This window comes from Cercospora kikuchii (assembly GCF_019650295.1).
Source record: "Cercospora kikuchii DNA, contig_00001, whole genome shotgun sequence".
Classification (NCBI taxonomy): Eukaryota; Fungi; Ascomycota; class Dothideomycetes; order Mycosphaerellales; family Mycosphaerellaceae; genus Cercospora; species Cercospora kikuchii.
The window spans coordinates 2,511,060-2,537,743 of record NW_025408582.1 but is presented as its reverse complement, the minus strand read 5'-3'; the positions used below and the strand labels follow the sequence as shown (position 1 = coordinate 2,537,743).

Below are 26,684 nucleotides of genomic sequence, written 5' to 3'. Positions count from 1 at the left end.
GCGCACTGCCAGGCTGCAGGTGTTCTACAAGGTTGGAGTTATGCGAGACGGACACGCGGAGTCACTGTCGCGCAGTGAAGTGGGATTCGGAGCCAGACGCGACGTCACTGGGAACATGCCTGATCACTGATGCTTCACTTGCGCTGGAAGTACTGCCGGTTTCAACACGCGCCTCGAAGCGTGATGTAGTGGTACACGACTATCGACTGTTCTCGCTGGAAATTGTTGCGATAGCCAAGCCTCGAGAATATGCTGCTCGTCACGAGATTGCTCACTCCTCCGCCCTGGCATCGCCTATTACTACGTTCAACTCATCAATCTTCGATTCTGCTGCGTACTGCAACGCTTGCGTATTCCGCTTTGGTCGCAGTAACGTCCTCTGCACGATCGGATAGAAGTAAGCGCCCTTTTGTAAGCGTCCGTTTTGCACATCGCCATCACCGTCGTGTAACGCGAGAGCCACAGAGTTGTTGTATGTGTTGTGTCTGTCACCAGCCTGTTCCTTCGTCTCGTACGTTCGTATCCTCTTGTACTTGAAGCACTTCACACCCTCACCATTGTCGTCTGTGTAAAGGGTGTCCTCATCCTTTTCAGGATCGTTGACATCCAGCCTTCTCTTGATTCCACGGATAGCTTCTACGTCTGTAGGGAGGTAGTAGTCGTAGTCGTACTCCCGGATTGGCTCGGGTTTTAACGAATTTGACTCTTGCCATTCTCGTAGCTTCTCCTGGTACTGCTCTTCTGCGCTCTCGTCGGCGACGGGTCGCATGAGCGCAGTATCGAGACGCTCGTCGTATCTGTCGCGGATTTCTGAGGGGTTTGCGTTGTATTTCATGATCATGTAGAATCCTACTGAAGGGATTGCGTCTGGATCTGGTAGGATCGGATACGAATCGAGAAGCTTAAGGTCGGCATTGCTGGGGTGCTTGGGATTTGACCATGCCTTGAGCTCGGCATCGGCTACTTGTGCACCACGCAGATTCTCAGTGCTGTCTTCTCCCTTGTACGCATCTTTTGGGTAGGCAATGTCGAAGCCCTTCACAATGTGTCGCATGATGTTGATCGGATCATCTTTGTTTGCTGACGGTTTCCGCCTCTTGTTGTCATTGCGCAGCTTAACCAGATCTTTCGACGTGGAGGATGTGAAGTGTTGTGCTTGTTGCGACGAGCTGTATTCTGTTCTTCGTAAGAAGGAGACAGCTCCCTGTGATGCATTTGCTTTGCCGAGCTGGTTTAGTGGTTTGAGCAGCGCTCGATCTGCAGGATGTATTTGTTCTCGAGCATTGGGCCGCGCTGAGATGGCTACGCGACATTAGCGAAAGTTATCCCTCGCCCGGAATGCGCATCCTACCTTCTTCCTTTCCCTCAAAGATACCGGGTATGCCAATCAGGTCTATCGGCATGCCCAGCTCTGCGTCTGCCTCGATATTCAGTGGCTGATCTCGCGCCAGCCGCGACGAGTAGCCAGCACTCGTGTATTGTCCGCTCGACAGTCCTGTGCCAGGTATGTCGAGCAGTTTGGGTGGGTTGGGAGGCGGAGGCAGCGCATTGCTGTAACGTATGCGCGCGATATAGTCTTGGTGCACAACCTTCTCGCCGGGTCTCCCAGAGGACATGATGCGCGGGGGTGGGCGAAGTCAGCAAAGCGTGCGCGTCCAGCGATGTGCGATTGTTCGAGCGTGGATGCGAAGGAAGACGCGCGCTGGAAAGAGCGCCGGGGAAACGTAGTTCCGATGATCAATGAAGCGAGCGCCACAGGCAGGCGCACACCGCACGTCACAAGCACCTTCTCATCAGTCCAGTCCAGGTTCACCTCACTAAAGCCGCGTTAGCTTCCGACTGAATCGTGTCCACCACAGCAGCAATTCCACGGCCACAGCTACCAGCAGACGTCCAGAGCCAGCCGGAAGCTCTCGACTACCCCACGAAACACCATGTTGACGCGGAGTGCGTGATTCGCCGTTGAACGTGCTGAGCCACAGCGCTCTTCCTGGTGAGGCGCCTCGAGCTCACCAAAGCACATACCTGGCCCACGTGTCGCCGGCCATGGATGGGAGCGCAGCGTTTTCCTCGGCGTCTGCTGCCACACAACAGCTCGCTGCCAAAGCCAGCGCCTTTGCTCCCGATAGCAGCGTCGTTGTTAACTCCCCGGCCGGCACTCCCGAGTCTGCTCGGTCCATCTTGAGTATGCTTGGGGGCTTACTCTTGGGCATTTTTACTGTCGTGCCCAGCATCCTCTACTGGACTATCTCATTCGTGACGTACACGCTACCAACATGGCTCTTCTCGTTCTTGTCGACCAGTCTGACCTTCACGATGAACATGACGACGCTCCTGCTGCTCTTGGTCGCCGTGGCCTCAACGCTGAGCTGGTTCGTGCGGTACAGGTTCATGAACATGTACTCTCGCCTGCCGCCAGAACCACAACGCAAAGAGCCGCAAATCGAGATCTTCCCGGATTCGCAAGAGACAGACTCAAAGCCGGGCCTAGCAAATTATTTCGATGAATTCTTGAGTGCCATCAAAGTCTTCGGCTATCTGGAGAGGCCTGTCTTCCATGAGCTCACGAGGACCATGCAGACCAGAAAACTGATCGCTGGCGAGACCCTTCTACTCGAGGAAGAAAAGGGCTTCTGCTTGGTGGTTGATGGTCTCGTCCAAATTTTTGTCAAGTCCAATCGTGGGCAAGACAGCGAGTCTGCAAGTGAGCTTGGCATGGCAGATGAAGATCAAGTCGAAGATCGAGCTGGGGAACATGGCAACTACCAATTGCTCACTGAAGTCAAGAACGGTGCACCCATGTCTTCTCTGTTTTCCATTCTTGCTTTGTTCACAGAGAATGTGAAGCTGAGGTTCGACGAAGACGATGCACTGAACACCAGCGACTCGAGTGGCAACCTCAAAAGTCAGCTTCGTATGAATCAGCAAAATGATCGCGGGACGCCCGACTCAGGTACGGACAATGGCGCGCAATGGACGGCAGGTGGCTCGTCACGACCTGTTTCGAGGCAAAGGGCTTCCTCTACGGTCCAGCTTAGTGGTTATCCCTATTCGTCAAGAGATCCACCACCACTTACCTTGGACGGCAGTGGCAGCACAGATGATGGTCCCCAACAACGATCCAGTCGCAGACCAAGTCACATTCACACCGAGCATCCTCGGGCCAGAAAAAGGAGAAAGGCTTCTGCTCATCCAGATATTGTTGCTCGGGCTACAGTTGATACCACAATCGCAATCATTCCCGCCAGTGCTTTCCACCGGATCACGAGGATTTACCCCAAAGCCACAGCACACATCGTGCAAGTCATATTGACCAGATTGCAGCGTGTCACTTTAGCAACCGCAAGCTCGTATCTGGGGCTGACAAGCGAAGTGCTTCGAACCGAACGACTAATGGATCGCTACACAAACTACGACTTGCCAGATTTCCTAAGAGGTGAAGCGTTGTCAAGGCTGAAAGACAAATTTCGGAGGGATCTGGAGCGTGTAGAACCAGAGGATCTCACGAAAGGCATTGCGTTGCACAACCCGCGAATGACTCAGCGACGGCGCGCGAGCAGCTCCTTGCACAGAGACGTAGCGATGCGAGCACGAATGAGTGCTCAGAACGGTACTCTGAACTCGGCCGAGGTTGGCGGCGAGCGTGGTGGCATGAGTGCCGGCGATCTACTCACCAACATTCACACACAGCGATCGCCTGGTCGTGCTAGAGGTGATCGGGGCAGCTTCTCTCAGCCTTATTCGACCCCACGAACAAATGGAGATGTGGAATCATCAGTCAAGAGTCAGGCGCGGGAGCACTTCTCTCCACGTCTGAACCCGCGCGCTACGCTACATCGACAAGAGTCAATAGACGAGGATGCGATATTCCGCGAGTCGATCATGGACTGTATGGCAAAAGCCATTGGTCTTACCAACTCAAAAGACAGCATCAAGAGATCAGAATCTGTGGCTCAATCGCCACGTATGATGTCTTTCGACAGGAGAAGCCAGAGTGCGGTCTTCAACAACAATGCTTTTGGATTCATGGACCCTTACGACGGCTCGCAAGACGATGGTGAGTCGATTGCTTCCGCATCTGCTTTTAGCATCGGCGGCTCTGCAAATATCATGGAAGATCTGAGGAATGAGGTTGAGATTGTGTACTTTCCTCAAGGCTCGGTGTTGGTGGAGGAAGGCGAACGCAACCCTGGAATATACTATGTTATTGATGGCTTTTTGGACGTCAGCGCTTCTGTCGAGGAAGAGGGACATTCGAATGTCCTTGGTACTCTCGCTCAGCCGGGTGGCCCTGAACTGCCGAAGCTACAAGGAACAAAATCATCACAATCCAACAAGAGGTCGTCTTCGGTCGGAGTCTCTGAGCATCACAGACGCCGAAAGTCCGGGAGGGTGCACAAGAGCCTCCATCTGATCAAGCCCGGCGGCCTCGCTGGCTACTTGGGCACGGTGTCGTCTTATCGATCGTTGATTAATGTCACTGCTAAAACGGATGTCTATGTCGGGTTTCTGCCACGGATGGCTATTGAGAGGATCGTAGAGCGGCATCCGATCGTCCTGTTGACAATGGCGAAACGGATGACCAGCCTGCTACCACGACTTATCCAGCACATCGACTTTGCACTAGAGTGGGTGCAGGTGAACGCTGGACAGTCGATCTACAATCAAAGCGAGGAAAGTGACGCAATTTACATCGTGCTGAATGGCCGCCTTCGTGCGATCCAGGAAATCGACGACAACAAGATGAAGGTCATCGGTGAATACGGCCAAGGTGATAGTGTCGGAGAGCTGGAAGTGTTGACCGAGTCGACCAGACCAGGCACACTGCACGCAATCCGAGATACTGAGCTGGCAAAATTTCCCAAGACACTCTTCAACAGCTTGGCTCAAGAGCATCCCGGCATCACGATCAAAGTGTCAAAGATCATAGCGTCCCGAATGCGGGCGTTGATTGAGAATCCGATGAACGAGCACGAGAGCTACAACAAACTTGCTGTCGAGAGACCGAATTTGACAACCACGTCCAATCTTCGCACTGTAGCCGTGATACCATGCACGGCTGGCGTACCTGTGGTGGAGTTCAGCAACAAGCTGCAGGCTGCCTTGAATCAAATCGGCACGCCCAATGGCGTTTCTGTATTGAATCAGGGCTCCATCTTAAATCACCTCGGGCGGCATGCGTTTAGCAAGATGGGCAAGTTGAAACTGACCCAGTATCTAGCCGATCTAGAAGAGAAATATGGCATAGTCATCTATGTCGCGGATACCAGCGTCAAGTCGCCATGGACGCAGACTTGCATCAGCCAAGCTGATTGCATCTATCTTGTTGGTCTTGCCGAAGGATCGCCTGCCATCGGCGAATATGAGCGATTCTTGCTCACGACCAAGACCACGGCACGCAAAGAGCTTATCCTACTCCACAGCGAGCGCTACTGCCCATCGGGCACAACCAGAGCTTGGCTCCGAAACAGATCGTGGATCAACGGCTCCCACCACCACGTGCAGATGGCCTACCGAGCTGCACCCGAACCAGTTCATCCTCACACTGCTGGCAAGCGTTTGGGGAATGCCATCAAGCAACGCGTGCAAGTGATTCAAGCTGAGATCCACAAATATACGTCGCGAAAAGTCAGACAGACCCCTCTGTTCTCCGCTGAGACGCCGTTCAAGGGCGATTTCCACCGCCTGGCGCGTCGGCTGTGTGGCAAGTCAGTCGGGCTCGTCCTGGGCGGAGGCGGCGCTCGTGGTCTCGCCCACGTTGGTGTGATCCGTGCCCTCGAAGAGGCTGGTCTCCCAATCGACATCATTGGCGGCACCTCAATCGGAGCTTTCGTAGGAGCCGTCTACGCCCAGGATGCAGATGTCGTTCCAATGTATGGTCGGGTCAAGAAATTCGCAGGGAGGATGGGAAGTATGTGGCGGTTCGCTTTGGACGTCACATATCCCTCAGCCTCATACACAACGGGACATGAGTTCAATCGCGGGATCTTCAAGACTTTTGGCGACAGTCAGATTGAAGACTTCTGGTTGGAGTACTATTGCAACAGCACAAACATCTCGAAGAGCAGACCGGAGATTCACACTAGTGGGTATGTCTGGCGCTACGTACGCGCCAGCATGTCGCTAGCAGGTCTACTGCCGCCACTTTGCGATGAAGGCGCAATGCTCCTCGATGGAGGCTACACGGACAATCTTACTGTCTCCCACATGAAAGCTCTGGGCGCAGATCAGATCTTCGCCGTCGACGTTGGCTCACTTGACGACGATACCCCTCAAGCGTACGGCGACTCTCTGTCCGGATTCTGGGCTTCACTCAATCGCTGGAATCCTTTCAGCTCGTATCCCAACCCGCCAACGCTCAGCGAGATCCAAGCACGGTTGGCGTATGTATCCAGCGTTGATAATCTCGAACGCGCAAAGAACATACCTGGCTGCAGGTACATGCGGCCGCCAATCGAGACGTATGGTACACTGGATTTCGGAAAATTCGATGAGATCTATCAAGTCGGCTATCAGTTTGGCAAGAAGTTCCTAGCCGACCTCAGAGAAGAGGGTGTGCTGCCTGGATTGGAAGCTGTGAGCGAAGAAGAGCGGAATTTGAGAAGGACAATGGCGCCGAGGAGAGCAAGTATTTGAGATCAACGACGAAATTGAAGCTGTTTCCCGGGAGAAGGCTGCTACAAAACTACTGACGATACCCACATATTAGCGATATACAGGCATCATTACCGCATGAATTATCGCTTCTTTCTTTCTGCCCTCTCTGCACACCCATCTTTCTTAATCTCCCAATCCATTACCCATGGGTTCACGTGTTTGGAAAATTGACTTCACGCAGGCAATGGAATAGCGGTCTCGCCCAATTCAAACTTCTGTTGCCCATATCGATCCTGGTCTGTTTGCCTCGATCCAACACTGAGTAACCTTGCACGTCTATCGAGCCGAGATTGTCTGCCGACCGGCTGGCAACAGGCTCGACGAGAAATCGAGAATTTCAACAAGCTCCACGATTTCTTCGATCAAGCCGTGAACATGATGAAGAACGAAGATTTTGCGCCCGAAAACAGTTCCGGACTTGCGTTGCACAGCTGCCGAAGCTGTGGTGGCTTCAGCCTTGTGGGAGGGAGAGGAGACGCTTCGGCTGTTCGGAAAATATGGAGAGCAGTCCGGCTGTTTTGACGCACGATTGCGCCATGTGACTTTTTCGGAAAGACTCCGATTTGTACGTCGGATGTAACAAGAGGCTTGCTTGATGAACCTCCACCGAGCCGTGTCATGGTAGTCCACGGCATGACGGAGGCCGGCTCATGAGCTAGCAGATCTGTTATGGCTTCACTTCGTCCCTTGCAACTCCTTACATGCTTTGAACCCATTCGTCTCCCGAGGAATTGCCCCATCTATATAACAATTGTGCCTCCACTGAAGAGACTACATCACAACAATATCGATTGCACATTGAACGACTTGGAAGTGGCGTCTGAAATCGAATATCACCCCGCAATATGACCAACAAGAAGAACTTCGAGATCGCCGTCGTAGGCGGAGGTAAGCGCGACCCACCGGCACCATGCGACAAGTCTCAAACCACCAAAGCACGCACAATCACCTCATCTATCTCACCAAGCATTGACTAACACCACCACTACTCTTCCACAGGCATCTCCGGCCTAACCCTAGGCATCGCCCTCCACAGCCGAAACATCCCCGTAACAATCTACGAACAAGCCTCCCACTTCGCAGAAATCGGCGCCGGCGTCTCCCTCACCAGCAATGCCGTCCAAGCCATGAAACACTGCAACCAAGGCATCTACGAAGCCTTCGAACGCGTCCGAACCAAAAATCTCTGGCCCTCCAAAGAAAAAGTCTGGTTCGACTATCACGATGGCTATCATCATAAATCCGACCCAAAAGAAACTCACGCTTTTACCATTTCCAATTCTCTCGGTCAAGCTGGTGTGCATCGCGCGCATTATCTGGATCAATTGGTGAAATTGTTTCCAGCGGAGAGGGCGGTTTTTGGGAAGAGGTTGGAGAGTTTGGAGAGGGAGAGTGAGAAGGAGGGAGGGAAGTGGGTTTTGAAATTTCATGATGGGAGTGAGGCGAAAGCGGATGCGGTGGTGGGTTGTGATGGGATTAAATCGAGTGTGAGGAAGATGTTGTATGGGAAAGATGATCCGAGGAGTTATCCGACTTATACGCATAAGTATGCTTATCGGGCGCTGGCCGATATGGATCAGGCGGTGGAGGCGGTTGGAGAGGAGAAGGCGAAGAATTCTTGTATGCATGTGAGTGACAACCCTTCCGATTCTAACTTTCACTGAAACAGAAAGATTGCGTTACTGACAATCATATCTTGTAGATGGGCCCAGGAGGCCACATGCTCACCTTTCCAGTCCAACACGGCAAAATCCTCAACATCGTCGCCTTCCACACCACAACCGAAGACTGGCCCGACTACAACCGCCTCACCCGCCCAGCAACCCGCGAAGACGCCCTCAAAGACTTCGCCGACTACGGCCACGACGTAATCAGCCTCCTCAAACTCTGCAAACCCAATCTCGACATCTGGGCGATTTTCCACCTTGGCGACAATCCGCTCCCTTACTTCGCCAAAGGCACAATCTGTCTCATCGGAGACGCCGCACACGCCACATCACCACACCACGGTGCCGGAGCGGGAATGTGTATTGAAGATTCTGCAGTGTTGGCGGATCTCCTTGCGGATGAGAATGTGCGATCGCAGCAGGATATTGAAGCTGCGTTTGAGGTATTTGACGAGCAGAGACGGGAGCGAGGGCATTTTCTCGTGCAGACGAGTCAGCATATTGGGAATTGTTATGAGTGGCTCGCGGAGGGTGTGGGGGAGGATTTCAAGAAGATTGAATATGAGATCAATTCGAGGAATGCGAAATTGCAGGATGTTGATGTGGGGGCGATGTGTCGGAGGGCGAAGGAGCAGTTGCAGGTGAAGTTGACTTCGAGTCCATGAGGGGAGGAAATTGTATGTGGGATTGGGAAAGTTCTCTTTCGAAGGTGGGCTGGCCTGCGGCGTTCATTTGAGGCGCTCTTTCCCGCCTGGCATGAATATTGAATGGAGGCCCGGGTGTGTGTGGTTTCAAACAGCTCTTGTGAGCAATGTTTGTTCATGATAGCTATGGTATGTATTATCGGTCACTGAGTAAATGTCACTGGATCAGATGGTATGGTCAAACTCCGTATCTCGAGTGTTGTCTGCCAATACAGCGCACTGTCATAGGCAATTTGACGCCCCGTGGGGTATGCTATTCCTGAACACCAAATATGTATTGAATCACTGTTGTCCCGAGCCGATCCCTGCAGCTTGGTAAGCACATAGCGAACCGGGTGCCAGGAGCAACATGGCCGGAAGCAGATTAAAGAGCATAGATCACGTTGCTCACAGGTGCACTTGCAGGGCTGGAGCTGGTGTCTAATTGCAAATATTGCGTGCGTTGTAGAAGCGCCTGGGCCATATGTTGTTGGGATGCTTATCGGCACTCCTTCACCTCTGGGCTGGGTTTCGGCTGAACTCGCATGCTGACTTCCTGATATGTGCGTTGCTTTCATTTCACAATCTTTCGAAGACAGCGTTTACTAATATGGATAGGCAGAAGAGGATGCTTCGAGCTTTCGGGACAACTAGAATGCTGTGTCGTCAATAATTTGATCCAGGCGTGAGTGACGAGCCGTGAATCTCCTGTTCTGCCGCGACCTTCACCCGTACAGTTGGGGTATCTCTAGCCAATCCAGATTGACCAGCTGCTGTCCGTACCAAGCATCCGAGATATTATCGGTGCTGAAGAGGTCTGCATCGTCGAGGTTCACAGCGGGATACATGCTCGCTGCGGCCGGAGTTGTGCCGTTCACTGCGGGAGCCAATTGCAAGCTAGGATCAAGTGATGTGTTAATCCTCTGAGCCGGTGCTGGAACAAGTCAATTACTGAGTGGTCCATCGTCTTCCCCACGCATGCACGTACCTTGCATGTGCGAAGGCTGCAGAATCTGCGCTTTCAATGACTTGAGGATCTTGATAGCTTGTTCCGCCGAGTGGATCTGGTGCTCGTAATGCTCAAGGACAACCAGACACCGCAGCCAAGCCGATTCCCTGTGATCTCCGTCGAGTCGCGAATGCAAATCGTTGACTTTCCAGGAAGCGAGCAGTGTCATGGCGGCAGAGAATGTGACTGGGACTAATCAGCTGAGTGTCGTTGCGAGACGAAAAGATGGCTTACAATACACGGAGTGCCAGCCCGAGCTTCGGTAGAGTGTGTGAATGTTGTCGTGGATCACATCAACAAGCTGACATGCCGTTGTAACACAGCGCCCACAACAGGTGCGAATCACATCGTCATCGAGCGAGAATTTAGTCGAAGGTCTGTAGCCTCGACTCGTGGCGGCCAGCAGAATCGGTCTCAGAGAAAGCAATCGTACGTACAGGAAGCTGTATCGTATTGTTAGTCTTTGTTATGCAATGGTCCCTCGAATACCGTACCGACTGTACAAGACCTGTTGTTGCAGCTGTACATGGTCCTCATTACCAGGTGTGGCGGTAGTGGTGAAAATGCGTAAATACTGAGGCACGTTCTCAGCAAAGTCGTCCAACTTGCGATTAAGACTCAGGACAGGCTCGACCAGATCGGCGGTTTCGGCGGAACTGCTTGGTGTCTTGTGGAAGCCGCTCTGCCGGTAGAATCGCTTGAGAATCTCCTCCAGTAATTCAAGCAAAGGAGAAGACGAAACAAACAAACCAAGACGGCATGGAACGTTGTCGGCTTGCTTTCCAATTCCTCTCTCTGCCAGAAATTCGTCGTCAATGAGCGCCGGAATGGGGACATCGATTTGCTTGTCGATCATGCTGGGGCGACCAAAAGTCATGGACAATAATCGATCAAGATGGATACATGTGTGCCAGATGCGTAGACGCATTTGTTGTTCGATCTGCGAGGTTGACTGTCTGAAAGTTTGGTCAACGTGCAAGCCAAGGCTCTGTGCCATCCTGATGGCCAGCCCAACGGAGTTCCAGCATCGACGCGCGTGTTGAGTAGATTGGAGATAGACGCCGGTGAGGACCAGCATCTGAACGACTGATATCGAGGTGGAATCGAGAATATCATAGGCGTAGGATTGTCGCGCGCGCTGGAAGAAGTCCTCAGCTACGGACGACTTCTGGGTCACATCTACCAGGGTGCTGAACTTGCAGCCAATGGCGAAGACGAGATTGAGGGATGAAGTGAAGGTTGCTTCCTCGACCTCTGAGTCGGTACCTCTGCTGCCTTCGTGCTCCTCGTCGGTCCATAATGCTTCATACTTTCGCAGGAACGAGGGTCGATGGAGCACTGGGAAAAGCGGATGTATGAATTCCCAATAGCAGTTCAAGAAGTTGTCCGCTAGTCGCCTATGGAGTGTCAGCTCGTCATTGGTTGCACTGAAAGTGTCTGCGCACCTCTTGGGCAATACTGCAAGCCCTTCCGTTCGAGGCAGTTGGCGATCCGGGATTGGCGCAGAGGGCCGTGGCTTCACATCGGAATCTGTCAGGCTGCGGTCTACAGGTGTGGCCGTGCCTGACTGATTGGGCATCACATGTCGGAGGAAGGCTACAGTTGAGGATGGCCCATACATGGACCCGTCATTGCCATCGGCCAGAGTCGCGAGGCCATCTGCGCGGGCGGTGCGCCAACCGGGCGGGTATTGGCTGGCACCAGGCGGAGCGCTCGCGGTGCCATTGCTGGGATGCAGTCCACTGATGGGCGTCACCGGCGGGCGAGGGATGCTCTGCTGATGGGTGTCGTCTCGCGGGTGGCCCAAGTCAGAGAGTGCTTGAGCAGCCGCATGGTTTCGATCCGAATCGGCTCCTCGGAATGGAGGCTGCGCGTGCTGAGACGAGCCTGGTGCGCCTTGCACTCCCGAAGTGCGCGGCTGGCGCTGTCGTCGGACGTCTATATGCGAAACCATCCCATCAGTCTGTCGCTCTCTGGACCGTCATTCTCTCGCTCAGCATCCTATCGCCCGGCTTACAGTCAAAGTTGCACGTGTTGGCTACGCCTCTGGTTTCGCACGCCCGACAGATCGGCTGGCGTCCATCGCAGCGCGTCTTCCGGTCTCGACATGGCCCGCATGCCTGCCTGCTGTCAGTCTCGCGGCCGTGGTGTTGTCGCGCTCCCACTGAGCACGCGACGGCAGAAGTAGCTCTACGCACCTGCGATACGCGCTGCCTCTTCTGCGCCGGCTGTCCGTCGGCCTGAGTCGCGTCGTCGGCGTGGAAGACAGGCTGCGGCGGCGGAACGGCCTGGTCTTGACTCTCCATACCACGCGCGACGCTCTATTGTAACAACTCCGGCATCCGCCTGCTTCCCTGGAACACAAGCACACTGCTCGTTTTCGCCGACCACATGGGAGCTGCGGAGACTCGGAGGCTGGAGATCGCCCTTCCGTCACCCGCCGAACCTTATTCCGTGTGGAAAGCACCAGAGGGCCTCGCGACAGTCCCCACCATCGCCCGACTCTGTTTCACGAGTGCATGTGCCCTCTGTACACCGATGAGCCACCGTCGAGGGCTGGATCGCGGACGACGATACCATCGTGCGCGGAACGGACGTCGGAAGCCTCTCTTCACGGCCTGGCTCGGCACGAAGTCTCCGCGATGACGGCCGAGAAATTGCACACTCCGCATTTGCACAGCTGTGCAGCATTGATTCTCGAGTGTCTAGACCGCCATGACTGTGACAATGAAGAGGAATCACACTTGCCTACGATCCACGTTGGGATGACCGACAGACTGTCACTACTGCTTGGTCGATCAGAGCAAGCCATGTACATCATCGGCAGCGGTGTAGCATCTTCACAGAAATGCCGCTCAGAGACAAATGCTCCTTCTCCACAGACATCCTAGGTCAGACTCCATCTCTGATCCACCAAGGTGCCAGGCAAAGCAGACTTCTCCTACGACTATTGGCGTAGGAGCCATGAACGCTACTGGAATGTCAGTGGCAAAGGCAGGGTATGCGAAGAGCATGCACAGAATTGCCAGGTGTACGCAGACTCCGTCCGGCGACGTGGTCAGGAAACGGCAACGATGACCGTGTGAGGCGTAAAATCCGGCAGGCAAGACAGGGAGGCTCGTGTCTGCCGTTGCTCCACGTGATGACGATGGGGTTGGAGGCTGATCGCACTGCATAGGATTCGAGCATGGCACCCTGGTCTTAGCCGACAACCCCAGTAGGCAGGAATGGAACGGCACGAAAGCAATGTGCAATGGGTCTTTGACATTCGAAAGTCAGGAAAAGTCGACATTCATTCTGTCTATTGCCAACGGCACCACCCTCAAAGCTACTCATGCAGGCTGAGAGCATCCACTCTGCTACTGCGACTGGTCCACAGGAGCTGTACCGCATGGCTCGGCCGCCATGTCAACGCATCCTCTTGTGTTAATCATCATAGTACTCCTCTTCAGCCTCTTCAAGCTCCTCTCTGGCTTCCTCGATGTCGCTACTGCTCGCGCTCGAATCGTGGAGAGCCTCCTGGTAATCGCGCTCGGCCGCTCTGAGATCTGCGGCTTCCTCCGAATTTCCTGGTGGATAGGCGCCGTAGCCTGGATCAGCTCCGTAGCCTGCAGCACCATAGCCTGGGTCGGCACCATAAGCGGCCGGAGCGGCAGCGGCGGGTGCAGCGGCAGCAGGGGCAGCAGCATATGATGTGTGCTTCTCGTCGTCGCTGTCGTCGTGACTGGCGATGAGGGCACCAGCTACACCACCGACTGCCACACCTGCACCTGCGGCGAGCAGCATGTTCGTCTTATCGCTGCTCTTATCTTTCTTTTCCTTCTTGTCCTTGTCCTTGTCTAGGGCCTTGTCGGCGTCTCCATAGTACTGCTGCGCGTGTTGCTGGTGCTGGTAATCGTTCTGGCCAGGAGCGGGTGGCTGAGCACCACCGTACTGGTATCATGTCAGTATCGGCTACATGAGGACACACAAACAGATCGACTGGCGAGGACTCCATTCGGTCCGATCGCATAGGAGGTCATGCACTCACCTGATTGTAGAAGCTGCCGGCTTCACCACCGGGGCCGCGCTCGCCATGGTAACCGGGTGATGGAGCACCTGGGTGTCCGTACTGCTGCTGCGGAGGTTGGCCGTATCCGTAGCCACCTGGAGGTGGCGGTGAAGCGTATCCACCTGCTGGCGGCGGTGGGGCTCCGTAGTGCTGAGGAGGGGGTTGAGGTGGGTCCCATTGCGTGCGGCCAGTAGCCTATCAAACGTATCAGTACGTGGGAATAGTGGATTGCAATCACGCTCGATGTTGGTAAGCCAGCGTGTCTGTCGCCGCGAACAGCAAGACCAACAAGCATGAACGCTGGGAGTGACTGACCTGCTCTACGTAGTACCAGCGCTGCGAGTTCTGATCAAACTGTGCCATCCATCCTGGTGGAAGCGGCGGCTGGCCTGGCGGACTTGAGTGCTGTGGTGGCGGTGCTGGATACTGTCCCTGCTGCGAGTATTGCCCCGGTGGCTGACCATAGGCGGGCTGCTGATGCTGATAGCCAGCTTGAGAGTGGTCATTGAAGTCACGCGTTGACTGAGACTCAATGGTAAGCTCGATGCCACAAACAACAGCTTTCCGTACTCACCTCTTCCGGCTTATCCTCTTTCTTTTCCTCCTTCTTCTCTTCTTTCTTCTCCTCCTTTGGCTTATCTTTATCGTCGAAGAGCTCCTTGAATTCGTCTGTAAGTTTCTTCAGGAACGACATGATGCTTGACGTTCAGATGGTGTCTTCGAGATGAGTTGTTGTTGACAAGAAAGCTGTTTGCGGAAAGTTGAGGAGGGAAGGAATAGTTATTATCAGAAACGCGGCGGCAGTCGACAGCTGCGGGGCACGCAAACTTATCGATTAGCAAGCTTGTCTGCATTAGAGAAGTGAGGCCGGCCTGTTAAGCCCCTTGTGCAACGGCTTGCATGCGCTGTTCATGCCGCCAAGACATCAATGTGGTCTAATCGCAGGTCTGTGGAAGCTGAGAGCGAGCAAATGGCGCGAATGATCTCCCTACACGAACAAGCAGCTGCATCGGTCGCTGTTAGCGAGCGCGCGCTTAGACCATTCCAGTCCTCATGCACATTCTGTTCCCGAATGATGCAAACACATCCGTTCAATTTTTCCTTCTCCTTTCGAAGAATAAGTTCGATCCAAAGGTGAATTTGCAGAAAAGTGTAATGCAATAGCTCTCGGTTACCAAGATCTTGAGCTTTCGGATGGGCTACAGATACATGAAGCATATATATATTTCGCGTTAGCAGCAAATCTTGTTCCCATAGTGAAGTCGTCGTAATGCCAAATGCCGAGCCGAAAGTGAGAGACTTGGCATGCGGTCTGAGAAAGTGCGCTAAGTTGGATTGGGATGCCCGTACGAGCCTTGGATTCTTGTGCAACAGTGCTCTACTCCACTCCACATCGAACAAACCTCTCGTGGCGAGGTGTTGGGGATGATGGCGCTCCTGTGTCGGACGACATACTGTAGTATTCGAATTCGAAGGGGGCATCGAGCCGGGAGATATGTACTGAACCTAACTGCTAGCCAGTCTACTGGCGGCAAAGCAAAATGGAAACCATAACCAACGCGATGCAGCCCTCACATGGCCTCGAGAACTTTCTCACTCTTCGCATCTCTGGTTTCTGAAGCGTGCCCAAGGCACGATATCTCCCGAAGCGAGATAGGCGCATCATGGAGGTGCGCCGAGAGAGAAACAATTGTCGTTGTCTGCGAGTTTCCGTTCTGCAGTCTACAGACAGCCAGTCTGGGCACCTCTTACGGGGACTTGGCCGCTTGAAGCATACCTTCGATTGGCTCTGCAGGAACAGCAGTCCTTTCCACTTGAACATACCCATGTCAAGGCAAGAACATTCTTGACGACTACCATCCATTCGGCGAACAGGCCTTCCCGCCAATTGCGTGGACCAGACTTCTGACTAAAGGTTTTCCAGAGCAGTTCGGGACAGATCTTCTCCCGATCATTCGTACTATGGGGAAGGTTGGTCAGAGTAATGCCTAGCTCTGGGGCAACATTAGGAAGTCTTTCGGAGAGAAAGTATTCGACACATTCAGCGCATACTCCAAGGAGGTATCCGATCGCGTGAAGTCGCCGTTCATTGTCACTCAAGGCGAACTCTGGAATGACTGGCTGCATGACGAAGCTGATCGCATGGAGTTCATATCGGTCGCTCCCTGCCCAAAATTTTCGAAAAAGAATTCGCACAATATAGCTCTTCGGATCGACTCAGTCTCCCAAGAGATTACAGCAATCGTGTCAATATGGCAGCACTTGCGTTCGGTTCCGAGTTTGGGCAGCTAGTGTCGCTCAGTTATAGCCATTCAAGATCTGGGAATGGACATCGGTCGTGCTATTCTGGGCAAGGAACGGGGTCATTGGACGTCCACAGAGTTAAGGCGGGCATTTTTGGACGAGCGGATAACATACACGGGTTTGCGAGCATTTTGGAAAAGGTATAGGTCGAGCTTGGACCATAGGTGGATGCGTTTAGCATGACTGGTGTATTTGAATGTAATAATAGCTGACAAGAAACGGAGCATCCGAATATCTACAGGTGGCTTAAGCGGGAGTCTCGAAAGAGACCTGTATACATAGGACTGGTACTTTGGCAGGCAGTGAATGATGCGGTGATCTTGTCTCATTGTTTTTCAGACCGAATCAGCGAGCGCAGACGTACAGCTGCAGTGGAAAGCCTTGAGTGCGCTTGAACAAGACATCGGCAGCGAAGCTTGCAGCGATGTTCGCAGCAAATGACCGTCTTGGATCTGAAAGGATCTTAGCTTCGGAGTGTATCGTTGCTTCTGCTATGAGATTCCCGAGTGTGCTACCATTTCGGCAAGCAGTGGATGATGGGCAACTTACTTTGGTTGTGGAGTCACAGACTTCACAACATTGAAGAGAACTAATATCAATATTCCTGTTGTGAGCCAAGGTCGTTGTGAGACATTATCTGAAGCAAGTCAAGCGAGTAACCACCAGTTCACTGCTCAATTAAACAGAGGCGAAGTGTTTGCTAGTGGCCAGAAACGCTGAATTTACGACTACTTTGCATGAAAAAAAAAGGTGAGAAATGCGTATGATCGAGCAAGACAAGCAGTAGTATAGTATCTACATACATCGCTGCTATGCCAAGCTCTGTGGCACCAATTTTCCGACGGTCTATTATTTACAGTATTTACATCAAAACCAATCCTTCGCTATGCAATCGTGATCAACTCGAGACTATCGAAAGCCACGAAGCATCCAGCTATCCAGAAGAGTGCTGATTGAGACATCAAGCGTTCCAAAGAAGTGCGGACGAGGTCCAGCGATCCAGAGAAAGACTGACGAAGCATCCAGTAATCCAAAGAAGTGCTGACGAAGCAACCAGTGATCCAGAGACGTGCTGATGAATCGATGGTTGTGAACGGTAACGAGGTCGCTTAGTTGACGTTGACTGGGATACATGGCAGGCCAGCGTCGAGGACGGTGCCGTCCTAGGAGACTTGTTAGCTGAGATGTGGCAGCCCTCACTGATAGGATACTTACGGAGCTCTGGTCCAATGGGCAGCAGAAGGTGTTGCCAGCATTGCAAGAGTTTCCGATGGCAGCTGCAATGACAGGAACCTGGATGGAGCAAGAGCCAGCGACAACAGCGGTGATCAGATCGCTGTCACCTGCAGTGTTGCAGCAAGACACGGCGTTGCCAGCACCGCACTGGGAGCTGACAGCTGCCTGAGGCATAGCTGCAACGACGGCCACGGAGGCGAGGATGGTGAAGATGGTGGAGTACTGCATTTTGATGGTGGATTGGTTGTTTTTGGCGAGCTAAAAGCTTCTTGAAGATTTTTTGAGGGATTAAGTGATTGACTGTGGTGAGTTAATTAGATTGTTGGTGCTGATGAGAAAATCTGAGAAGCGGGAAAGATGATTGCTCTTATACTTCTCGAGCTCAGTAGCCAGCACACTCATTCTCGCCTCTGCTCCGCGTTCCCTTGCACGTGCATTCACAGTCCTGTAGCAACACTCGGTGAAGGTTCACGATCAGCGCTCGGTTCTTTGGTAGACTGTTGCCATACGCAATGAGAGCGTTGGAATTTGGTCTCACTTCCTGCAGGTTACACACCGACATCAATTTCGATGCCTGCAGATGCATCGTATGCCCTCAGATCCAAGATCCAATTGCATTCACGGCCAGTCAATAGCCTCACAGGCCAGCATGAAGCATGTGTCCTGCGTGGTCGGTACCCTTCGGTCGTAAGTGGATCTTGAGTGCCTGAAAGCATGATCGGCACCGAGTCGAGGCTGTGCTTGAGATGAGTTCCGAAGTTGAAAGTGTAGTTTCTTTTTCATATTGGATGCTAGAAGTTACACAAGCAAGTTACACAAAACTTTGTCAGTGTCAGTTTTGCTTCTGAACATCACGAGTGTAAAGTCTTCAAGGCGCTTTGCAGCGTGAATCTGCGCATCTGGCGGAGCTCTTGACCGCCACAGGCACTCGGTCACCAAGCCCGGCTCTGCCAGTCACCTGGGGAGAACAACCGCCGTGCGCTCGGCATCACGCATATCCAGATGGATGGGCCGTTGGGTACCATGTGATTCTGGACGGTCGGTGTGGAACACGTTTGTCAGTGATGGAGATGATGTTGTGGCTCCGCTTCCAACCTGTGGTTGTGAAAATTAGCGCACACGGGCCGGGCAGCGATGCCGCGCAGAGCTACCAACCCATGGCACTCATTGCAGAACTCGTATTCCTGTCATTCCCTCTACCGCTGGTTGCAAGCCTCCCCGCAACCCACCCGTTTGATGACATCGGTCTGCTGAAGAGAGCAATCACCGCCTTGGGACATCCGCTGTCCTTTCCGGATAGTCCAGCTTCCTCCGTCCATCCAATGGCCCCTGCTCTCCCTGCAGATCAGACCGACTGTGGACAGGCAACAAAGATCTTCGCCAGCGTTGACTATGAGGATGGATATGTCCAACCGCTGTTACTCTCCGTACTCAACGCAAAATTGCCATCCGATCTACTGGTTCTGATCAACGATGTTTCGGAACTGCCACACTCAGATTGCAAATTTCTGCAATGGCGGCAGTACGAGAGCGTCGACTTTGATCACTTAATGCAAAATTCTTCGTCCAGCATGGCAAACAGTTACATCATCAGGAAAGCACTCATTCGGAAGCACTATCTTTCCTCCACCGTCAATCACTGGCTCACGAAGCACCCGGCCTCCTTGCTCAAGCAGCACGTACAGCCTAGCGTGGAGTTCGAAGTCGACTATGCTCAGTTCCTTGACGATGCTCTGCTCGAAGCGTATGAGCTGAAAGAAAGCTGGGCCCGTAACGACTCCCGCGATGAGGAGGACCCGGAGCGTGAGTGGTGGATTCTCAAGCCCGGGATGAGTGACCGTGGTCAAGGCATCAGGTTATTCAGCTCTGAAGAGGAGCTTACGAGCATCTTTGAAAAATGGGACCCAGCTTCGGACGATGAGGACGACGACGTGTATTCAAATTCCGGTGACAAAGAACTTGATGGCGGTGATGAGGATGGCAACGGAGTCATGGCTTCACAGCTGAGGCACTTCATCGCTCAGCCTTACGTTGCTTCACCGCTTCTGATGCCCGCTACTCACCCTTCAGGTGGTCGTAAGTTTCATGTTCGGACATATGTCCTGGCGGTAGGTGCATTGCGGATTTATGTGTACAAGCCGATGCTCGCACTCTTTGCTGCAGAGACTTATCGTGCACCATCTACTTCGTCAAGAGCAAACGAAGAGCTCTCATCTCACCTCACCAACACCTGTCTACAAGATGGTACAAGAGAAGGTAGCGTGCACCCTTTCTGGTCCCTGCCAGATAACGTTGAGGGCAGGCTGGACAACAACTGGAAGAACGAGGTGTACAAGCAAATCTGCTCAGTGACGGGGGAAATCTTCGAGGCCGCAGCTCGAAGCATGACGATTCATTTCCAGCCTCTTCCCAACGCCTTTGAGGTGTTTGGACTCGACTTTCTAATCGATGCAAATGGCGTCGCGTGGCTTCTGGAAGTGAACGCCTTTCCGGACTTCGCTCAAACTGGTTCAGAGCTGCAGGACTTGATTCGCGGGCTTGTCGAAGGTGTAGTAGATACCGCCATCAAGCCTTTCTTCGGCATATCAGATGAAAGCAGCGGGACAAAGGACGGCGAGATGACAAAAGTGCTTGACATTGACCTTGGAAGAAGATGAGCTTATCTATTTCACTATGCTGCAGCACCTGAATAAGGCCTGAGAAGTCTTACCTGCGGTTTAGATCTAGCCGCCAATTCTTGACAACCCTGTCACTGAAGGCCCTCCAAGATGAGGTGCAGTTCGAGCGTCATCGCCGCGCTTTATCTTATGGCCGGCCACTCCATCCAGGCATCCTCCATAAAGAGATCATTATCTTTCCAACGCCTGTCCATCACATGCTCGCCGAAATCCCAGCTGTCCTTACCAAGTCGCACCTGCATTTCCTCTGCAAGCTCATCGAACCACAGCGCATAGGCAGATCGTGCACTCGCGAATGGAGAGTGAGGCAACGTATATTGCGGCACGCGGTCAATCTTCATTTCGAAGGAACGCAGACCGAGTTTGCGCGCCTCGAGCAATACATCGCGAATCCCCTGCTTAAATATGGACTTGTTGATTAGTACGATCTCGCTGGCGTAACATTCGCCCGGAAATGGCACCAACAGAATGTTTTTGAGTTTGATCTCACGCAGCTGTGACCCACTCCCATACTGTTTCATCCATTGCAGGAATTCCTTTGCGCTGATACATCCATACGAATATTTCTCAGTGGTCAGCTCGAGTATCTGAAGTTTCGCGTAGCGCTCGTTGCGCAGAAAGTGATCTACCGCTCTTGGGCTGGCAGCTAGCATGAAGCTATCAGTGGAGTTCTCGACCACTATCTTCAGCTTCTCCAGCTGCGTTGCAGCATTTGCAATAGAAGACCATGCATTCGCGCATTCCTTGCGGTAAGAGCTCTCATCGGTCATGCATGGCAAGCCGATCTCGAGATTTCTCACATTGGAAATGACGGAGTGTTTGCCGAACTTGGGCGGCAACGACATCAACAATTCAGTGACTCTCTTCAGCGATTAATTTTTCGGGAAGTCCAGCGTGAGCACGGCCGGCTTCATTTGCCCTTGTTCTGCGGCGAGGAAAAGTGCTGTGTCGTGTAGCGCAGCATCGTCGTTCATTTGATCGTCTCGCAACTCTAGCATGCGCTCAGCAGCTATGCCTTGAGCGGCCTTTCGCAGAACGGAGAGACCCAATCGCCATCGTTCTTCCACATGCGCATGACCACACCACAGCCTGCTTGCGTTGAGGCCAACGACGTCTGCGCCATCCGCCACAACTAAACGGCTGAGACGGGACAACTGAGCCAGATCAGCTGCCAAGAAGTAATTGGCAAACATCGAGAAGTCTCCTTCCATATGTTCGTCGTGCGTAGTCTTGTACAAGTCATAGCTCCAATCCGCAAGAGGTTCCATGAGGGAGATATTGTGTGTGAAGTCGAGTTCATGCAGATAGGTAATTCTCTCGAGACGCCATCTTGAAATCGTCCGAGGGATGTACACAACGGTTCGTATTTGTCGTCTGTAGAAAGCGCTCGAAAGTAGTCGGTGGAATTTGCAGATGGAGTGAGCGCTGGGGGAGAGGTAGATGGTCTTGAGTATCGGCCCGACGAGTTCAGCCACGGTGTCCTCCAGAGCTTTGCTGAAGACGGTGCGCAACTTCAATCGATGGTGAAGTGGCAGATATCCGGCAATCTCATGCAGCAATTCGAGTGGCAGGTTTGTGAACAGATCACGTCCGTTGTTGGGTGTCGACATAGTTGTGGAAGTGGGCAAGACGCGCAGCACAAGTCCCGGCCGGTCCGCGGCGTCCGTTGCGCTGATGACTGGAGTCGAAGAGTAGCAGTCGTGAGAAGTTCAAATCCGATTCGTTGAGGTCACAAGTGGTTGCAGCCGCAGCCGGCAAGAAGCGTTCAAGAAGAGGAGACGGGGCAAGAGGGTGAACGAAATCATTCACGTGCTCTCCTGGGTCATCCTGTTCCCCCTCTTTCCCGTGACATGTTCACCTCAGACCTCACGTACTTCTTACTTCTGGGGCATTGATTCGTGGCAGAGGTCATGAAAGAGAGCAAGATCGTCTCTGGAAACTGTCCCCGCCAGTTGTCGTAGCATCTCTGATGCTCGTCTTGAAATGCTAATATCGGTCGTTGATATGATCCTTGCAGATGTGCCACTCCATCACCCCTTATGGGCAGGTACTTCCCATGCAACTCTATCATCTTCGAGATCAGCTCTAGCATGAAAGCCTTCCATCTCCATCTGACGTTCCTTCCCTCAGTTCCATAGAAGTCGGGATCGGCTCCAGTCCAATCAGCTTTTCACGTCCATCTTCACGATAGTCGAATTCTGTTCGAGGCCTTTGCGCCTGATTGCGTCGACGGAAGAATATCACAATGCCCACTAGCACCAGCAAGGCGCCTAACGTAGCACCAACACCAATTCCAGCTTTTGCACCTATCGATAACTCAGGTCTTTGAATGTCGGGCGAGAGTGTTTGGGTACTAGTAGAAGCTGCTGTGGAGACTCCATTTGCGCCTGGCGAAGCTATGTTCGAGTCTGTATTGCTGGTGCTTGCAGACGAGCTGACCCCAGTCACACTGGCGAGGACAACTTCGTCGCTCGGTTCGAAAGCTACAGCAAACCCCCTCAGGAATTGCCAAGCGTAGGTCAAGTACGCAGTGCCATCGCCATCTACAACAGTGGCGAAACCCAGGGTGGAACAGTTGAACGATCGGTCAATGTCACCAGCAATGTCCAGCGTCCAGGACCTGACATCTCCGTCAGCACGTGTTTTGTATAAAATTGTGACATACGTCCATACGTGGGACAGCAGAATGCTCTGCTCGTCTGCGAAGCACTCCGAGCAAGCTCTGTCGTGAAACCGCTGGGGCAGTATCCAGGCGAGAAATGGCCACCACCTGCGGGCATGTCGAAGACAGCGCTGAAAGCTCCTTCTGGGTAGCAAGAGCTTGTGTACCCATGGAATAGCGTTGTGAGTGGGGCAGTTTTACCGCGTCCGAGGACAATAGAAGACGTTTTGACAGTATCGTTGCTTCCATTCGTAATCGAATACGTGGGTCCAAAGCAATCCGCAGCCGGGGAAAAGGGAGTTGTCAAGGCCGTGACGAAGGATGATAGGAGCGACATGGTCGATGATGATGCTGTTCAGCCGTGTTTTCGATACAATCCTCGATATATCAGACCACCGTCTTGCTCTTGTACCTCCCCACGTCGCAAGGCTGAGATGTGGAAAGTCGCAGCACACAAGGCTGAGAAACCGAGGTCACCTGCATGATTCCAGCCACGGCGTCTCAACACGTGGAGGATCACTGCGGGATTGATCTAGACATTGAGGTGGTCGTCCAGAGAGCTGTGATGGCGTAATCGGTGTGAAGCACACATGTAGCTTGTCTTGGCTGTGCTTTGCACATATCACGGTGAACGCGCCCCTCATGGAGTAGGAGCGACTTCTCTTCACATCCCGTGACTCTGAATGCTCTTCGACGTAGCACCTCAGAGGCCTTCGTATCATAGACTTCATAACAAAACACTCTAGGAATATGTACATATATACATTCCACCCTCCGTGATGCTCTCGCTCCCTTCCCACCATCGCTAATGCATGCCACCCTCAATGCCATTATCGTACCGGCTGCCGTTGCTTCCATTCGTATTACAACCTGTCACTGCACTCTCAAAAAGCACAACTTTTTTTCGTAATCATTTTCCTTGTAGGCATTGCCCTCTAGTCAAAACATCTGTACACCAGCATCGCTCGGACGCATCTCCGTTGCCCTAGGAACACCTTGAAATTTTTCAAAACAAACACCTACAAAGCATCTCTATTCCTTCCTCTCCGGAAGTAATCATAACTCGTATCTTCCTCATTAGCGTCATAACCCGGTGTGTCTCCGGGTACTTGGCCGTATCGCACCTGTCCGTAGCCCAGGTCACCAGCAGGCGTGCTGGCACCCATTTGAGCAGGGTGCTGCACCAGACCTTCTCGGCTCTGATTTCGGGACATCGCTGGATGGCCAAAAGAAGGACGGCCCATTGGCGACTCGCCTCGCAGGTTCGATGGGGTTTGGTGGTAGCCAGCAGGCATGGCGTAACCCGCTTCCGCGCCGGGCACTCGTGTCCGTGATGTATCACGCGACTGGCTTCCGCTACGGTCGTGGTGATAGTCGGAATTGCCAGACGCTTCTCGAGAATGGCCATAGTCAGAATCCCAATCGCCAACTCGTGTCAGGCCTGTTGCGATGGAGCTCGGAGTTCCTGGGCGGATCATATCTCCAGCACGACCGTAAAGCTCTCCATCTCCGCCGGCTTCGTCTCGGAATTCAGGTCGGTTCTTGTAATGTTCGAAATTGTTACGAAGTCGCGTATCGTCGCATGTTATCGGGGGGCACTAAGGGACCCTCTCTCGTATTGTCGGGCAAAAGAGGATACAAAACTATCTACACTATCGAATGGTACTATATAGGGGCTAGTATACAGGGTCTGGGGTCCCGGGTATATAGGAACCAATATACATGACTCACAGCAGGGCCCAGTGGAGTGTCAGTTCACAACACTCCCCTTGACAGTGCACTGGGGCTGTTCAATCCACCTCCTCATCCCAATCATCATCCTGATCATGTGCAACTAGGGCCAAGGCCTTTGAGTCTGAGATCTTGTTCTCAGAGACCACCTTTATTATTCCTTGGGCCATTTCCAAGTATGGGCAGATTGAAACATAGTGCCCAGCTTGATTGCATAGCTTGCATCTCAGTCCTTGTCTGTCAGACATCTTGCTGTCTGATCTTCTTCCTCTGTGAGATGATGATCCTCTTGATGATGCAGCTCGGGCTGCAAAGGCCACAGGTGTGCTGCCTGCAGGCATGCTCACCTCTTTCTCCTGAAGGATTGAGAGTATGCTTTCAGGTGACAGTGAGGGTTGACCATCTATTGCATCTCTGATGGTAGACCATTGTTCTGGAAGCCCAGACAAGAGTACCTGTGCTCTTGCCTTTGGGTTTATGGCAGCAGCCATTTCAGGTTGGGCAACTTTGATCCTTTTGCCAAGTGCCTGAAGGTGTGTCCATGCTCCATCAATGCTCATGTCCTCTGCCTTTTGGAAACTGAAGTACTGCTTCAGAAGTTTCCTTCCTGTAGCTTGGTTGTCTGCATACTTCTTCTTCAGCTCTTGCCAAACCTCCTTTGCAGTTTGGAGTTCTGAGACCAGCTCTTCATCATCCTCCCCTATGCACAAAGATATCCACCAGATTGCTTTGTACTGTGACTTTGGGGTGATGGGTGTGTGTCTCATGGGAGATTGTGTGATACAGGTCTTCTCCCCTCAAGAAGATTTCCATCCTTCTGAACCATCCTTCTGCATTGTCCTTGCATAGGATTGGGCATGGTCTTTTCTGAAGTCCGGAGGATTTGTCTTGAGTATCCATTGTAGTCTTGTAGAATTAGTATTGGGTCAGATGGAAAGTTGTCCTTCTGTCCCAAGGAGAATCAAAGCGGGGAAAAGTCAAATGATTGCAGGGTTCTTCCTATACATGGGTCACCCTCTGTCCCTCCTCAGATTAGAGCCTCCTGTTGGAATGATCCGGCTATCAAGCAGCCGTGCTTTCCTGCTGGCATATGGGAATCAAGGGAGCATACCACTTTGGCACCCTCCAGCTCAGGACTTCCTGTAGCTATCCCATAAGACAAAGGTAGGTTCATGACTCCTCTTGATCCTGGATTCACCATTGGCCTCCAGAGGTAGTGAGAGGTTCAGGCAGTCTCTGAAGTGTTATGAGCCATCAGCAGTCCATGTCAGAACTGCCTTGCAACTGCTTCCTCCCTGAACATAACATATCTGGTATAAACCAAGCCTTTGGTTACTGCAAGATCTTCCTTTGAGAGTTGGCAAGTTCTCCCAGCACCAGAGATAAGGTACTAATCCAGACAGCTTGGGGTGCAGTCTCTGAAGTGTTATTCTGCCAACAGCAGGTTTGGTGTACTGCAGGTTGCTGTTACACTTTCTGCAGCCCTCTGTTGCAACATCCTCTCCCCTTGTTGTCTGTCTTGGTGTCCTCACTCTAACTATCATTCCTCAATGCTCTTCTCTCTTCTGCATTTGGTCTCAGCTGCAGGTGGGCTGGCTGCAATTCTGCATGCAGCTGCACCGCTGTTTTCAGTCCCTCAGCTAGGGTCCATGGGGTCCTACACCCAGTTGCAATCTGGGACTCATGTTTAACCATGGAAAGGGTTTTGCTCCTTCTTTATACAGGGGCACATTGTCCTTTGTCCCTGAGCACAGAGGGCACAGTCCTTCCTCTGTGTGCCTGTCTTCACCCGCAGGCTCCTGGCGCAGTCTCTGCTGCTACTGTCCCTGTTTATACAGCCACAGCTCGGGCTGTTTCCTTGCTCTTCTAGCTCGGTGTCTCGCTGTTGCCAATAGCGTTCCTGTTGTCCTGCCTTCGGCTTCCGTACTCTGTCGGTGAACCGCGCCTCGCCTTCTATCGGAGCTTGGAATACAATAGCGCTAACCCGGGCTCATAACCTGTTACGA

General features: G+C 52.7%; 11 protein-coding genes across 11 annotated transcripts; 3 read left to right on the top strand and 8 right to left on the bottom strand.

Moving 5' to 3' along the window:
• Positions 1-271: 271 nt before the first annotated feature.
• Positions 272-1,616, bottom strand: CKM354_000095200 (uncharacterized protein; the record flags this gene model as incomplete). The annotated part of the gene is made up of 2 exons (XM_044796059.1): positions 272-1,302; positions 1,352-1,616. The coding sequence occupies 2 exons, from the start codon at positions 1,614-1,616 to the stop codon at positions 272-274; spliced, it is 1,296 nt and encodes a 431-aa protein (XP_044651994.1).
• A 430-nt stretch (positions 1,617-2,046) lies between these two features.
• On the top strand, positions 2,047-6,636 carry CKM354_000095100 (lysophospholipase; the record flags this gene model as incomplete). Its single annotated transcript, XM_044796058.1, has 1 exon — positions 2,047-6,636. One exon carries the CDS (start codon positions 2,047-2,049, stop codon positions 6,634-6,636), a length of 4,590 nt encoding a protein of 1,529 aa, XP_044651993.1.
• An 866-nt stretch (positions 6,637-7,502) lies between these two features.
• Positions 7,503-8,989, top strand: CKM354_000095000 (uncharacterized protein; the record flags this gene model as incomplete). The annotated part of the gene is made up of 3 exons (XM_044796057.1): positions 7,503-7,545; positions 7,657-8,285; positions 8,360-8,989. The coding sequence occupies 3 exons, from the start codon at positions 7,503-7,505 to the stop codon at positions 8,987-8,989; spliced, it is 1,302 nt and encodes a 433-aa protein (XP_044651992.1).
• Positions 8,990-9,732: 743 nt separating this feature from the next.
• On the bottom strand, positions 9,733-12,322 carry CKM354_000094900 (uncharacterized protein; the record flags this gene model as incomplete). The annotated part of the gene is made up of 7 exons (XM_044796056.1): positions 9,733-9,941; positions 9,996-10,202; positions 10,251-10,459; positions 10,511-11,413; positions 11,462-11,954; positions 12,034-12,136; positions 12,215-12,322. 7 exons carry the CDS (start codon positions 12,320-12,322, stop codon positions 9,733-9,735), a joined length of 2,232 nt encoding a protein of 743 aa, XP_044651991.1.
• A 1,120-nt stretch (positions 12,323-13,442) lies between these two features.
• CKM354_000094800 (uncharacterized protein) lies at positions 13,443-14,761 on the bottom strand (the record flags this gene model as incomplete). The annotated part of the gene is made up of 4 exons (XM_044796055.1): positions 13,443-13,949; positions 14,047-14,262; positions 14,383-14,589; positions 14,642-14,761. The coding sequence occupies 4 exons, from the start codon at positions 14,759-14,761 to the stop codon at positions 13,443-13,445; spliced, it is 1,050 nt and encodes a 349-aa protein (XP_044651990.1).
• A 2,719-nt stretch (positions 14,762-17,480) lies between these two features.
• On the bottom strand, positions 17,481-17,835 carry CKM354_000094700 (uncharacterized protein; the record flags this gene model as incomplete). The annotated part of the gene is made up of 2 exons (XM_044796054.1): positions 17,481-17,534; positions 17,587-17,835. 2 exons carry the CDS (start codon positions 17,833-17,835, stop codon positions 17,481-17,483), a joined length of 303 nt encoding a protein of 100 aa, XP_044651989.1.
• Positions 17,836-18,929: 1,094 nt separating this feature from the next.
• On the top strand, positions 18,930-20,264 carry CKM354_000094600 (uncharacterized protein; the record flags this gene model as incomplete). Its single annotated transcript, XM_044796053.1, has 1 exon — positions 18,930-20,264. The coding sequence occupies one exon, from the start codon at positions 18,930-18,932 to the stop codon at positions 20,262-20,264; it is 1,335 nt and encodes a 444-aa protein (XP_044651988.1).
• A 143-nt stretch (positions 20,265-20,407) lies between these two features.
• On the bottom strand, positions 20,408-21,130 carry CKM354_000094500 (uncharacterized protein; the record flags this gene model as incomplete). Its single annotated transcript, XM_044796052.1, has 1 exon — positions 20,408-21,130. One exon carries the CDS (start codon positions 21,128-21,130, stop codon positions 20,408-20,410), a length of 723 nt encoding a protein of 240 aa, XP_044651987.1.
• Positions 21,131-21,157: 27 nt separating this feature from the next.
• On the bottom strand, positions 21,158-21,895 carry CKM354_000094400 (uncharacterized protein; the record flags this gene model as incomplete). The annotated part of the gene is made up of 1 exon (XM_044796051.1): positions 21,158-21,895. The coding sequence occupies one exon, from the start codon at positions 21,893-21,895 to the stop codon at positions 21,158-21,160; it is 738 nt and encodes a 245-aa protein (XP_044651986.1).
• A 475-nt stretch (positions 21,896-22,370) lies between these two features.
• On the bottom strand, positions 22,371-23,284 carry CKM354_000094300 (uncharacterized protein; the record flags this gene model as incomplete). Its single annotated transcript, XM_044796050.1, has 2 exons — positions 22,371-22,905; positions 22,959-23,284. 2 exons carry the CDS (start codon positions 23,282-23,284, stop codon positions 22,371-22,373), a joined length of 861 nt encoding a protein of 286 aa, XP_044651985.1.
• A 682-nt stretch (positions 23,285-23,966) lies between these two features.
• On the bottom strand, positions 23,967-25,445 carry CKM354_000094200 (uncharacterized protein; the record flags this gene model as incomplete). The annotated part of the gene is made up of 2 exons (XM_044796049.1): positions 23,967-24,545; positions 25,026-25,445. 2 exons carry the CDS (start codon positions 25,443-25,445, stop codon positions 23,967-23,969), a joined length of 999 nt encoding a protein of 332 aa, XP_044651984.1.
• Between the last annotated feature and the right edge of the window lie 1,239 nt (positions 25,446-26,684).